This window comes from Aspergillus nidulans, chromosome VII (genome assembly GCF_000011425.1).
Source record: "Aspergillus nidulans FGSC A4 chromosome VII".
NCBI classification, from domain to species: domain Eukaryota; kingdom Fungi; phylum Ascomycota; class Eurotiomycetes; order Eurotiales; family Aspergillaceae; genus Aspergillus; species Aspergillus nidulans.
Window position 1 is genome coordinate 636,030 of NC_066263.1, and position 12,694 is coordinate 648,723.

The 12,694-nt window shown below is 49.4% G+C and overlaps 5 protein-coding genes across 5 annotated transcripts, besides 1 other annotated feature; 2 read left to right on the forward strand and 3 right to left on the reverse strand.

Annotated features, from left to right (window-relative positions):
* Positions 1–12,694: part of a sequence feature (contig 1.22 729..276296(1)) that runs on past both edges of the window.
* ANIA_01406 (Zn(II)2Cys6 transcription factor) lies at positions 284–3,216 on the reverse strand (the record flags this gene model as incomplete). The annotated part of the gene is made up of 9 exons (XM_050612746.1): positions 284–599; positions 653–1,101; positions 1,151–1,701; positions 1,748–2,029; positions 2,077–2,418; positions 2,465–2,986; positions 3,039–3,083; positions 3,109–3,114; positions 3,162–3,216. 9 exons carry the CDS (start codon positions 3,214–3,216, stop codon positions 284–286), a joined length of 2,568 nt encoding a protein of 855 aa, XP_050468627.1.
* ANIA_01407 (iron-sulfur cluster assembly protein CIA2) lies at positions 5,084–5,791 on the forward strand (the record flags this gene model as incomplete). The annotated part of the gene is made up of 2 exons (XM_653919.2): positions 5,084–5,369; positions 5,418–5,791. Exons 1-2 carry the CDS (start codon positions 5,138–5,140, stop codon positions 5,789–5,791), a joined length of 606 nt encoding a protein of 201 aa, XP_659011.1. The 5' UTR covers positions 5,084–5,137.
* ANIA_01408 (116 kDa U5 small nuclear ribonucleoprotein component) lies at positions 5,861–9,034 on the reverse strand (the record flags this gene model as incomplete). Its single annotated transcript, XM_653920.2, has 4 exons — positions 8,967–9,034; positions 8,765–8,910; positions 6,476–8,704; positions 5,861–6,423 (listed from the first exon to the last, which is right to left on the reverse strand). The coding sequence occupies exons 1-4, from the start codon at positions 8,984–8,986 to the stop codon at positions 5,861–5,863; spliced, it is 2,958 nt and encodes a 985-aa protein (XP_659012.1). The 5' UTR covers positions 8,987–9,034.
* erg10B (acetyl-CoA C-acetyltransferase) lies at positions 9,362–10,970 on the forward strand. The gene is made up of 5 exons (XM_050612747.1): positions 9,362–9,543; positions 9,606–9,655; positions 9,712–9,787; positions 9,838–10,327; positions 10,383–10,970. The coding sequence occupies exons 1-5, from the start codon at positions 9,479–9,481 to the stop codon at positions 10,899–10,901; spliced, it is 1,200 nt and encodes a 399-aa protein (XP_050468628.1). The 5' UTR covers positions 9,362–9,478; the 3' UTR covers positions 10,902–10,970.
* Positions 11,288–12,636, reverse strand: ANIA_10203 (putative ZIP family zinc transporter; the record flags this gene model as incomplete). Its single annotated transcript, XM_653922.2, has 2 exons — positions 12,445–12,636; positions 11,288–12,396 (listed from the first exon to the last, which is right to left on the reverse strand). Exons 1-2 carry the CDS (start codon positions 12,479–12,481, stop codon positions 11,288–11,290), a joined length of 1,146 nt encoding a protein of 381 aa, XP_659014.2. The 5' UTR covers positions 12,482–12,636.

Below are 12,694 nucleotides of genomic sequence, written 5' to 3' on the forward strand. Positions count from 1 at the left end.
GTAGCTGCATTATCTGGCACCACAGGCTGGCGACAAACAAAGTAAAGATTCACAAATAAAGTGAATCCCAATTTCCGGCAAGGTGATGGCGCACACCCCAAAGCCAGATATACAAGACGCCCGTGCAATTTTCTACGAATAGGCTGGCTTCTTCTACTGAATAGAGTCAAGATGGTCGAGGCAATATGATTGAAATCAGGGGTATCATGGTGAGTCTCATTCATGTCCACTGTGGCATTGTACATATATTAGCACCTTTTAGGACAGTCACAAGGCAGAATGTTTAACGAGGTCGTTTGGTGTTATTCTCCATTTCCATGTCAACAGAGTAGTTCCATCTCCTTTTCAAGCCGTGCGGGTCATACACGCTTGCCACACTTTGCTGCCAGTCACGCGCCGTGAAAACCACTGGTTGCCCGCTCATCTGTGGCTGCGGGACCGCTGAGGCTTGTGTAACTGGAAGCTTGGCTGGCTGCTGATATTGCAGCGTATACTGATCCGCAATTGTAGGCTGCAACCCTTCCGATGTTCCAGGAATTGCCATTGGCGGCGAATTTGAATTCACAGCAGGACTGAATGAAAATGCCATGTCCCATTGGCTATAAGCAAAAAATCAGTCTCGGAATGAAATACAGGGCCAGGCAATTCTTACTTGATGATACGAGTGGGATCCCAACTGCTCTCATCAACTAATGGGCCCTCTGCATGCACAGAATGCGTTGAAAGTAATGCTGGAGGGTGAAGCTGGGGAGTCCCGGCTTTAGAGTCTTCAGTACCAGCCGATATTGGAGGAGTAATAGGGTAAGGATGGAAGGCGGCTCTTTCTTGTAGATTGGATATTTGGTTGGGTTGCGGGTTGTATTGTGTCTCCAGTGTAGGGCTGGGTTGGTAGGGCTCCGAAGGGCTCCCGTAAGGAAAAGTGGCTTTGAGCTCGAATGGACGGTTAATGTTAGCGGAAAACGCAAGTCGTAAAGAGTCAATCTGGGCTTGGATCTCTGGCATTGGCCAGGCAGATGAGCACCGCTCAAGTATGCGCATGTGGCGTGTGAAGTATTCCCGCGCATCAGTATGGAACTCAGGATCGGGGGAGGTTATAGCAACCTGTCAGCCGTGATTAGCCACGCCATGCAATGCTGAGAGACATAGTTACCAGATGTAACATTGTGCATGTAAGTATGCAGTAAATTGTGAAATTTATCCCTCTTTGCATGTAGAGAAGACCCGATAGCCCGAAACGAGCAAGGATTGCCTCTTGAAGCCTGCAGAGACACTTGGCAGATGAGTAACATAACGACATATGCGTCTTCCAATTTCCACTGGCTGGAAATTTTGATGCGATTAATTGTGGTCGGTGGCAGAGTACTATGCCAAGATGGCAGTGTGAATGCATATTGCCGACAAAATGAGAAGGGATCCAAGGAGGAGAGCCGTCTGGGGGGTAATTGACCTGCAGATCCGGAGGCAGGCTTTGCAGCCAGTCTGCAAAAAGCGGGTTGTTTTCGACGAATTTGGAGTTGGAGCCCCAGTCCTTTTGTCGTTTGATTTTGTGGTAAACGTCTGTAAGTATGCGTATATGATGAGCGTTCCGAACAAAATAGGCATACTGCCTAGATCGATCAATTTCGAACTGGTCCATGTTTTCGACATCAAGCTCGGGTTGCATGTCGACCGTCTGTGGATCTACGCCATAGTCCGAACGTCCTGCAGATGTCAGCACACGACAACGCCATAGGGCAAATCGACATACCTTGCGGGGCGCCTATCATTACCTCGACAACTAAGAGGGCCTGCCACACTCTAGTTTGAACTAAACATTCAACGGGGCTCAGGTTGCAGGTTTTTTCCTCAAGATGCGTGCTGTAGTGTTCATGAATATCCAGATCTTTGGCCATAGATATTATCGTCTTGACCGTCTGCCAAGACCGATAATAATAGCCTTTTTTGGGTAATGACTCTCGAGCTTTCAAGAGAAGGAGAAGCGCCTGGATTGTGCTCAGGCGCGGAACATCCATGAAGCTAGACTCATGTCCTTGGGTCAAATTAGTATGGCGGCGAAGTAGATGTAGAAGGACTTACTGGTTGCCAGTGCCAACCACTGAGCCCCTTGAGCGGGATCATCCGATAACCTTCCTGCACATGCAAATAGAGCTTCAAGGAGGAGAGGCGATATTGAATTTCGGTCATGCTGCCACTGATGATACAGGTGCGCCCGGTGAACAACAGGAACGTAAGGATGAATGTCATCAAAATAGATCTTGAAATAATTCATGACTTCGTCGTCTGATGGCATGAGTTCTGGAGGAATGCGGATTTTGGAGCCGGACCCAGTGCGCAGGGGAGGCAAACATTCCTCTACTTCATCCTGGATAGGAATTTCCGGCTCGGTCCTGTCTGTCCTTTGTTGTCGGATATATGGTGCTTTCCACCAGTTAGTTTCGTCGATTATTGGGAACAATCTACTTACCAATTCCGGTCTCATCAATTCTCAATTCACCCAGTACTTCACTGAGATTTTCGGCGGTGGAGTGCTCATGGTCGCCATATTCTATACCATCGTTTGGCCCTATGGAGCGTGCTTGAGAAACAGAAAACAACTGATGCGCTTGATATGAGTCTTGCGAGACAGCTTCAAGAGGCGATCTTATCCCATAAAGACTCGACTGCGTCGACACGGCACCAGGCGCATACTGAGAAAATGAGCCTACTCCGTCATTATATTGATTAGCAGCCTGTCCATGAGGTGCAACGCCGTCGCGGTAGGTTTGGAATGCAGTCAGATGCGAAGATTCTGGCACATTGAGGGTATTAATCGTGTTGATGGAATATGGTTCAACGCTCGGTCCTGAAGAGAAATCGCTCTCTTGTCCAATGGTTGGAGGCACGCAAACTAGCTTCAGTCGATTGCAGGCAGAACAAGGCCAGATGTTTGTTGTAGCAGCATCGCATTTGATTTTTCGCTTCCTACAGCCATTGCATGCGCGCATGACTGGAAGAGGTATTCAGCAAGGAAACCAAAATCACCAAAGAAAGGCACTTACCCTTGAGCCTTTTGTGTCTATTGTGCTCATCAACGAAAACATAGTCTGATATAAGAAGCCGTTAGCATACATATGCCTGGGGCAAAAGTTATGTAGCGCCTTATTTCGGGACATATGCCTTACTTCTTTGACCCTCGCGGGGAGGGCCGGTGGGGGGCATATACGAATACCCCTGCATCCTGAGCTGTTTGCCCTTGAAAGTTATATATGCTTGACCGCTTTGACCTGGAAAGCCGGGCAAGAAGGGTATTGGTAATAAGCGCAGGGCCTGCCTTGCACCACAGAAGTATCCTCCCAACTAGCCAAGCTTAGCCGCGTGTAGTCAGACGTAGTGCTGCTTTCGGCGATGCATCGCCAGGCGAGAAGGCAATAGATTTTGATGCCGGGCTTGCTCGGCCCCTTATGTATGTGCCTTCAATCTGAAACTGGAAGAGTACTTGTTTTGCGCCTTAAAGCTGGAGCTTCTCCTTGTCTAGATTTTGCGAGGTAGAGACAAAACAAGGGGCCGCCGGACTGGCAGAGTTTCTTGTTTCTGGGGCAGGTGCTAAGAGCCCAATAATCGACAAGGACGATGGAGCTGTCGGTTATTTCGAGGCAAACGTGATATATGTGTCTCCAGTCGACTCAAAAGGTCGATGTGTCGGATCTCAAAGATGCGAAGATTTGATAGAAATACAACGTATAGAGTGCCTAAGGCCGTTGGGGCGCGATGTCAGCGGCGGCTATAGCAAAGATCTGAGGTGGGTTGATGGAGGCGGATAAGTGCGGGCTGGCTGGTGTAACGCTCAAGAGATCTCAAGCACTACAGCGAAACGATGCCAGCAATTGCATACGCGCCGGTCAGTAGTGTGATAGAGGCCGAGTGAAACAAATGCGCTCTTAACAGGTAGCAACGAGGGGGAAAACGAAGGCTGAAGGTACTCACAACCAAGGAGCAGGTAGGATTATGCGAGGCGCATCGTGGGCTAGCAGCACCAATTTAAAGTTATCGCTGACTGTTCAGACGCGAGGGAAACGTTGGCAAAGGGCATTACACTCCAATTGAGCGTCACCATTTGGAGGCGCGTCAGTTGAATCACAGCCTTGATTGATTCTCAACGTAGGTGGTTGAGGTCTGCTAGGCTTCTAAGGCTGAGTAGACTACCGAGGCCGGATTGAGTCTGGCAGCAGTAGAGGACGGGCCGTGCACAAGTTATTCCAAGTTCGCAGGTGAGAGTTCGACGTCCAAGGCAGGTCCAGTAGTGCGGCTAGGTCATAGCTACGATGGTTCAAGTATCGCGTGAAACGTCGGACCGCAGGCGGTTGTTTGACGACGGAGTCAGAAGTCTGGGCTCAGCATGGAGGCTATAGCAGCGACAAATGGCAACAGTAGAACGCAAGCAAATAGAATAAGGCCAGTCGATCGTGATCGTAGTCAGTGTTGGAAAGAAATGTCAGCTGCTCAACAAGAGGGATGAAGGGAGATCGGCCTCGGGTGCTGAGGGGAGCGCTTGATGTGCGGCACCACTGCAAGTCTGCGCCAGTCCCAAGACTCGCAGTGGCCCAGTCCCAATTAAACCCAGTAGTGAGTGCCCACTGCCCACCCTCGGATCATGGATGATGCCAATTGCTGGCTCCGCCTGGAGGAACTTCGGGCCTTTCCTGAAAATTAGTTGCGGTATCTCAACCAAGCCCTAGCATTTAGGTTCTAAAGCTTCTCCTAAGCATATACTGTAGCGAGTTCCATGTAAGCCTTCTGCTTACACTCGATAGAATCCAACAAAGCATTGGAGTCCTACGTAGATGTTATTTGACCAGCTCATAAATTCACAATGTGACTGTTGCGGTGGCAATAGTACACCGTTGGAGATTATAGACGACGTATAGTTAGATGGGTTGGACAATTGACAAATACACCAGGGGGATCCGTGACTTGTTCATTCGGGAGTTGAGTTAAGCCAACCGACCGGAAGGTGCGGGGATCTTGGGGCAATGTTATTCCGAGACCCCCCCTCCCCCCGCCACCACTATCATTGAGTTTTGACTTCCCTATCTCTAACCCAGCTGCAACGAACCATAAAGCACTTCGCTTGCAAAACTGGCGATACTTGTTATTCGAAATGGCTTCTGAAATGCAGAACTCGAATCCAACTATTATTAACACCGCCGATCTTCCTACACGCCTTCGGCCCAGTGCTTCCCCCAAAAGCAGCACGTATGGAAGCGAATTCTTTGCCTCCGCGCTTCCCTCGCTCACGGTCGACGCTCTCTCTGACTACTCACCATCGACCTCCGAGTCCGAAAACGACGATGACTTGATGGAAGAGCCTATAGACGAACAAGAAATATACGGTATGCTATATTATTATTTCAGGAGCTGCACAAACTAACGGTTCCCAGACCTTGTCTCAACTATATCTGATCCCGAACACCCCATTTCCCTGGGAGCTTTAGCAGTGGTTTCGTTACCAGATATTTCTATTAAGCCGGCTCTTCCGGATGTACCCGATTCGCCTCTTCGCACCGTTACAGTTCTCATCACCCCGACGATTACTCACTGCAGTTTAGCCACAGTCATAGGTCTTGGTGTACGTGTCCGGCTTGAACAATCTCTCCCACCACGGTTCCGAGTAAATGTGCAGATCAAGGAAGGGACACATAGCACGGCGGACGAGGTGAACAAACAGCTCGCTGATAAGGAAAGGGTCGCCGCAGCTCTCGAAAACGGTACGCTCATGGGGGTGATTGCAAAGATGCTTGAGACGTGCCTATGATGTCTCATTCCTGGAAACCATACACAGTTGCATGTTCTATTATAACTACTCGACCGGACCGTGTACGGCTCACGAATCTAGGACGCCACTCTCTTTTAAGCCCTTCCAAAGTTCCGGCTCCAAAAACTTGCTTACGGTCACGTCCTCAGCCAGACCTTTCCGCCTCCTTGTCTTCAAAACAAAGTCGCGTGCCGTCGCCATTGCGGGTGCCATCTCCAGCGGTTTTAGCTTGACATCACGGTCCAGTGGGTCTCCGGGCACAACGCTCCACTTATCAAAGACAAGGCTGACTGCAGCTTGTCCTTGTGTATGGATTCGAAGATCTGTCTCAAAGCCAAAAGAATCTATGACTGGAATTAGACCGCGAACCGAGTACAGGGGAGTTCCCGCAATGGGTCCATCTGAAAGGACATGGCCTCTCCTCCGTGACAGCACGGTATAGACGGATGCAACAGCATCTGCAGGTCCTGTCATCGAGCAAGAATAGAGCGGCTCCATTAGGCGAGGGGAGGCCATCAAGAACGATGAGTAGACAGCACGTCTGGCTGTGGGAATTATCTGACCACCGCCCCTGTAAATGGCTTGATCAGCCAGGGAAACATCCGTGAGCCTGAATTTCGCATTCCGAATCGCTGTGTAATGAACAAGTTAGCTAGGATGAGATAACAGTATTAGAATACGTACGCTCTTCACACAAAGGACCTTCCCGGGTACCCCAACTGAAGCCCTGTGTTATAGAATCTCTGACGCTTCCAAGTAGCTTCTTATCGACTTGAGAAGGTAATGTATCATCTTGTAAGATGTTCGGTCCCAGTTCATCTGGACCAAATGCCCATATACTTCTCGCAGCAAGTTTATCCCAGTCATATTTTTCTTCGAAGAACCGGGCCACTTTCCGGATTGGGTCTTTGATGCTAACTTTACCAGTCTCGATATCCTCAGCTATCCCATCGTCTAGCGGCTCGGCGATCATCGTGATCTTATTCAACTTGTTTGGAGTTATTGAATAGCACATGATTGCAGACGTCTCCACAACTGTTTCGCAGAAACGAGTAACAGGGTCGGACACCTTGATCTCCATCTCGGAGAACAATCTCCGGAGGTCGTGAAGCACGCAGTCCATATAGAGCTCTCCTGTCCCTAGGACTATATGCTCCCCGGATTCCTCCACTTTTGTCGAGATTAGAGGATAACTTTTATTCACTTTGCGGAGACCCTCAAGCATTTTGGGAAGTTCGGACGGGTTGACGGGTTCAACTGCGACTTTGAAGACAGATTCGGTCATGTGGCGTATAGGTCTAAAAATATGCGCCTCCTCATTGTCTTCAAACTTCGTGGCTACCACCGTCGCTGTCTTGACGATAGAATTATCCACGCCTCCGAGAAGAACTAAGTTCCCTGCGGTGACGCCACTAGTCGGGATATTGTACCGAGTTTCGGCAATCCATGTGTCTGAAATAGTAGCGTTGACCATGTCTTCTTCATCGTCGGGAGTGTAGCCTTCGCCGAGTACTCGGGTTTGCAATCCTGGCCGAGCAGTGCCACTCAGTATTTTCCCAAGAGCATGAAATCGCGACGCATCTGTGTTTGCCAGAAGTTTTGTGACATGGACAACCAGAGGTCCATCCGGATCGCAGTTTGCCATTGCGGCTGCGATTTTGGTGTCTAGAGGTCCAGTATAATACCGTTCCAAAACTCTCTTAGCACCCTCCACGGGCGAGGGAATATGCTGTAATACCATGTCCACAAAACCCTCGGCAGGCCCGAAGAACTGCTCGCATACCAGGTCGAGCAGCACCTTCGCGTCTGACCTGAGCTGTGAGGGTTTTAGGCTGATGCCTACACTGGCGAGAGTTCCCTTCAAGTCGTCAGGGCTTTCGCTAAGCGTGTGAGAGTAAAGTTTGTATATGGGTTCCAAGACAAACTTGACAAAGGTCCGTTTGGAATTATCCTCCGCCCCTTTCCGGGTGAATTTTCGACTTCTTGGGTTGAAGAAAATATCTCCCCAGAGACGTATAGCAAAATCAGCTGTCTCAATATTAGGATAAGTATCGGCGTACATTTTCGCGAACGACTGTAGAGTGAAGCACCATTTCATCGAAGCACAGGCAAAGGCAACATTGCCTTTCTCAGGACTCAATCGCCGTTTCTCACCGTGGCCAGGCATGACGTTTTCAATCATTGTGTTGACCTCTTCGATCACATGTTTTAATTTGAAGTAGGCATCGTTCGGCGGTAGCTTCAGCTCCAGTATTAACCTGTCCATCTTATTCACAACCAGTGTCAGAGGGAGATCCTCCAGCACTGCATGTCTGATAATTTGTTCGGTGTTCGCCTGCACGCCCTCTACAACATCAACGACAAGAACGACACCATCGACCAACCGCGACGAGGCGGCTACCTCATCGACAAAGTTCACGTGGCCCGGAGTGTCGATGATATTGAACAGGTGCGATTTCCCTTTGGAGCTCTGGAGTACGAAACTCATGGGCGCCGACTTGATTGAGAGTCCTCGTTCTCTCTCCAAATGATGAACATCCGTGTAGCGAAGTTGTTCGTCCCTCTTCCTTCCTGTTCTCTTCTCGAGTCGTTCGGCCAAATCATGGGTTTGCATGACAAGCATGTCCATGAACGCGGTTTTCCCGTGGTGCAGATGACCAACAAGCGCGATATTTCTTATTTGGTCAGGAAAGTTTAACAGGTCTGTCATGAACTCGCGCGAGAAGAAAACTGGTGGCAACTCGCTCTCTTCAATCGCGAACTTTTTTTGTGTGACCGGCGCAATTATAGGCTCAGACAAAGGCTGTGCATCCTCTTCCTGAACCAATGTCTCCACGTCTTCTCCGTATACTTGTTGCGCGCTGGGATAGTACTGCTTGTCTTCGTGTAGGATAACGGCATTGGATGGGCCTTCTGTAAAACGCGGGCTCATATGTCAGAACTCACGCGATGGAGGAGAAAAGGATAACGCACCATCTACTTCCATCAATTCCTGCTGAGCCGGCTCTTCAAGCTCGTCCGCTCCAAATGCTTCATCATAGTCAAATGCCTGTGGTTTTGCGGCCTCATGTTGAAACTCTTCGTCAGATTCCGCGGCCTCGCCGATGTAATTGCCAAACCTGGGAGTCAGTCAGCGAAAACAATCTGAAGGAGAATTAAGATAATTGAAGCATACTCGTCATAGAGGTCATCCATTGTGCTGGATGGGGAGAAGCTCCAGTTGCACCAAAGCTCTCAATGTCGGTAGTGCATTACTTTTTCTCAGCCGGTACAAGCTCTTCGGGGTAACTTCAAGAACTTCTGTTCACCGAGCTTGGCGTCCCGATACACGCTGATGGCTGACCCCGATGACCGCAAATCGGTAATCCCAACGCAAATTTTCTGTAAAAAAAAGTGGGAAGACGGGTATATGACTGGGGCTTCTCTTAGAATCTGAAAATATCAAGAATTTTAAACGTAAATTTACCCATATTGTACCTGCGCTTCTGTCCCACCCCACCTCACCGCTCAACCTGTCTTTCCCCATTTTCGATATATATAAGGGGGTTTTGGACTCGTGCCCATATATTGATCTTCTGAATTCCCCTTCTTGTTGCTTATTCTCGATTAGAACGTTCATTCAGCCGACCTAGGCATTTCTCGCAAGGTTAATATCGCTCTACACAGATTCTAACTTCTTCCTTCGCCATGGCTTCCCTTCCTCCGGTCTATATCGTGTCTTACGCTCGTACTCCCGTGGGCTCATTTCTGGGGTATGATTATGCGGTCCAAGGATTTCATGAGAGGAGATGCTAACACATGATCCTTCCCGTAGGTCTCTTTCAAGCCAAACTGCCCCGCAGCTGGGTTCGCATGCAATCAAAGGTATATGCCATATCTAGCTCGGCCACCAAAGGCGTTCTTGACTCACCTTCATTTAGCTGCGCTTGAAAGAGCCGATGGGATCAAGCCTTCCGATGTCCAGGAAGTGTTCTTTGGAAACGTACTCTCTGCAAAGTTAGCTCGCCCAATACCATGTCCATGAGCGTTACTGACCCCTTTAATAGTGTTGGCCAGAACCCTGCTAGACAATGTGCACTCGGTGCTGGTCTTGAAACATCAACCGTTTGTACTACTGTCAACAAGGTGTGCGCCTCGGGATTAAAGGCTGTCATTCTTGGAGCCCAGACTATCATGACTGGAAACGCGGATGTCGTTGTGGCTGGTGGAACTGAATCCATGTCGAACACTCCTCACTATCTTCCCAATCTTCGTACTGGAGCTAAATATGGCAACCAAACCATGGTGGACGGCATCGTGAAGGATGGCTTGACGGACGTGGGCAAGCAGGAGCTCATGGGGCTACAAGCGGAAGAGTGTGCGCAGGACCACGGTTTCAACAGGCAACAGCAGGATGATTACGCCATCCGATCTTACGAGAAAGCTCAAGCTGCCCAGGCTGCTGGTCTTTTTAACGATGAGATTGCTCCTATTGATCTACCCGGTTTTAGAGGCAAGCCTGGTGTTACTGTAACTCAGGATGACGAGCCAAAGAACGTAAGACTTCAAGCTGTCACTCTATACGTATACAGCTGCTCACCTACTTTAACAGCTCAACCCTGATAAGCTTCGCGCTATGAAGCCCGCTTTTATCCCTGGCACCGGGACAGTGACAGCTCCCAACTCGTCTCCTCTTAACGACGGTGCTGCCGCAGTTGTTTTAGTATCCGAGGCCAAGTTGAAGGAGCTTAACCTGAAGCCGGTCGCAAAGATTCTTGGCTGGGGTGAGGCGGCACAGCAACCCAGCAAATTTACAACTGCCCCAGCACTCGCAATTCCAAGGGCGCTCAAGCATGCCGGTGTCTCTCAGGATGCAGTCGATGCATTCGAGATTAACGAAGCTTTCAGTGTAGTTGCCCTCGCTAACTTGAAGCTCCTTGGACTTTCTGAGGACAAGGTCAATATTCACGGAGGAGCCGTGGCTATCGGTCACCCTCTTGGTGCGAGCGGTGCCCGTATCCTGACAACTTTACTCGGAGTCCTCAAGGCTCGGAAGGGCAAGGTTGGCTGTGCAGGTATTTGCAACGGTGGGGGTGGTGCCAGTGCTCTGGTTGTTGAGTACATCGCTTGATAAGGTCATTTGTGCCTTGACTCTGCCCTCTAAATACCCGGCTTTCTTGCCATGATCTAATGTAAACACTAAAGAGATCGCAATGCATGTCAATTGTTGTCAATTGAATGATCCAGATTGAACCATTCAAGGTCTTACACGGGCCCTACAGTATGCTACATACGGTGACAGCAAAGGTTGTATGCTTCCCTAGCCCATGATAGTCACCGCCAAATAGACATTGGGCGCAAACGGACGATACGTTATCACTACAGACGGTCAATCTTCCTAGGTTCGAACTAGAGGAGAATATAGCAAGCTTTGCACAGCGCCAGCGGGAGATAGTAATTATATACATATATAGTATATATACCACGGTGTAAAATAGGGATACATGATATATTCAACTAAGCAAATGCACCAACGAATGCCATTAAAAGAGCGCCAGCGGCAACTGCTATACACGCTTCCAAGCGTCGCCGGCCCCGTAGAATCACGTAACTTTCTTCACTCAAGAAATCCTCGGCCAAGAGCTCTACCAAGCCGGCAAATAGCAATAGTCCACTGCTGATCGCGTTCGTGATTCCCACCATGAGAAGACCAGTAGCACTGGCTGGGTCATAGAAATTATGAAGAACTAGACCAATGGCTTGACCGATGGGGGTTGTAGTCCCATAGGCTAGGGACATTAGCCATGGCTTCATTGATGACGGAGGAAAGAGATCCGGGATTAGAGACGCAATCCGAGAGCCTAAAGCGAAACCCTCAAATGTCTGATGGAAGCAGATGGCGACTAGAAGAACAATGAAAGAGGTGCCCGTGGCAACGCTGACAGCCATTCCGATAAAGATACTATGGAAAAGTATACCAGCCTCAAGGAGGAGACATTGCAAGAGCTGACGGTGGGGGTTTTGCAACGTCATTTTGGGGTCTGTATTGTCATCCATGTTAGGGCCAGAAGAGACTTGTGCTGGATAGCGGGAACTCAAGTTGGCGCGAACAACCGGATTCCTGCCTTCTCCAAGTGCAGGAAGAGCGCCATTCTTAATAAAATTCGTTGAAGACCTGTCCAGGCTAGATTCTTCTGTTGAGTTCCTTGGCATGTTCATGGACGCAGAGCTCTCACGCATTGCCGAAAGGTGAATATCGTCTACTGATTCACTTGCCTCGAGCCTCGAGTAGTCTGAATCGCGATCGCCATTGGCGTTCGCTTCACTAATCAGTTGATCATACTCGCTTCCATGGACATGGCCCGCGCCTTTCATGGCAAAAAACATCTCCACCAGAACGACGCCAAAGACCGAGATCATGGCCACAAAGCCAGGCATGGCACGGTAAGTCTCGCTCCAGAATTGGGGAAGGCATGGATCGGTTAAGGAAACAAATGCCGTTGGGAGTAAATGAACGAAAGCCGTAGCAATCAGCACGCCCGTCCCAAAGTGTCTTGATAAGAATAGAAATCGCCGGGGAATAGGAAGCCGCGGAAACCGGCGAGCGAGGATGGGGAATGAACAGGCTTTGATAATGAGTCCAAATAGTCATGACCAATGAGTGAAAGACATACCCAGCGTGCTTAGCACTAAGATGAGAAATAGCGCCATGACATGGAGCGAAGTGTTATACGCGCCTTGTTTGATCGATCCGCATGAAGATTTGCCATCGCTCGAATCCCGATAAATGTTTCGTCGGTGTTGCTCCTCTTGGGGAAGAACGACATTCGGTATCCCCAAGAGCGCTGGGGTACTAACTTGTGACTCTATGGAAGCTTAGGATCGTACCACTGAAGCTGGTGAGGGTAGCCCTTGCACTTACTT

What these genes read in the sequence shown, in the direction of transcription:
- erg10B (XM_050612747.1), top strand. Translation starts at nt 9,479, where the DNA reads ATGGCTTCCCTTCCTCCGGTCTATATCGTGTCTTACGCTCGTACTCCC. An exon ending in CCCGTGGGCTCATTTCTGGG is followed by an intron (nt 9,544 to 9,605) that starts GTATGATTATGC and finishes TCCTTCCCGTAG; the next exon opens with GTCTCTTTCAAGCCAAACTG. An exon ending in GGAAACGTACTCTCTGCAAA is followed by an intron (nt 9,788 to 9,837) that starts GTTAGCTCGCCC and finishes CCCCTTTAATAG; the next exon opens with TGTTGGCCAGAACCCTGCTA.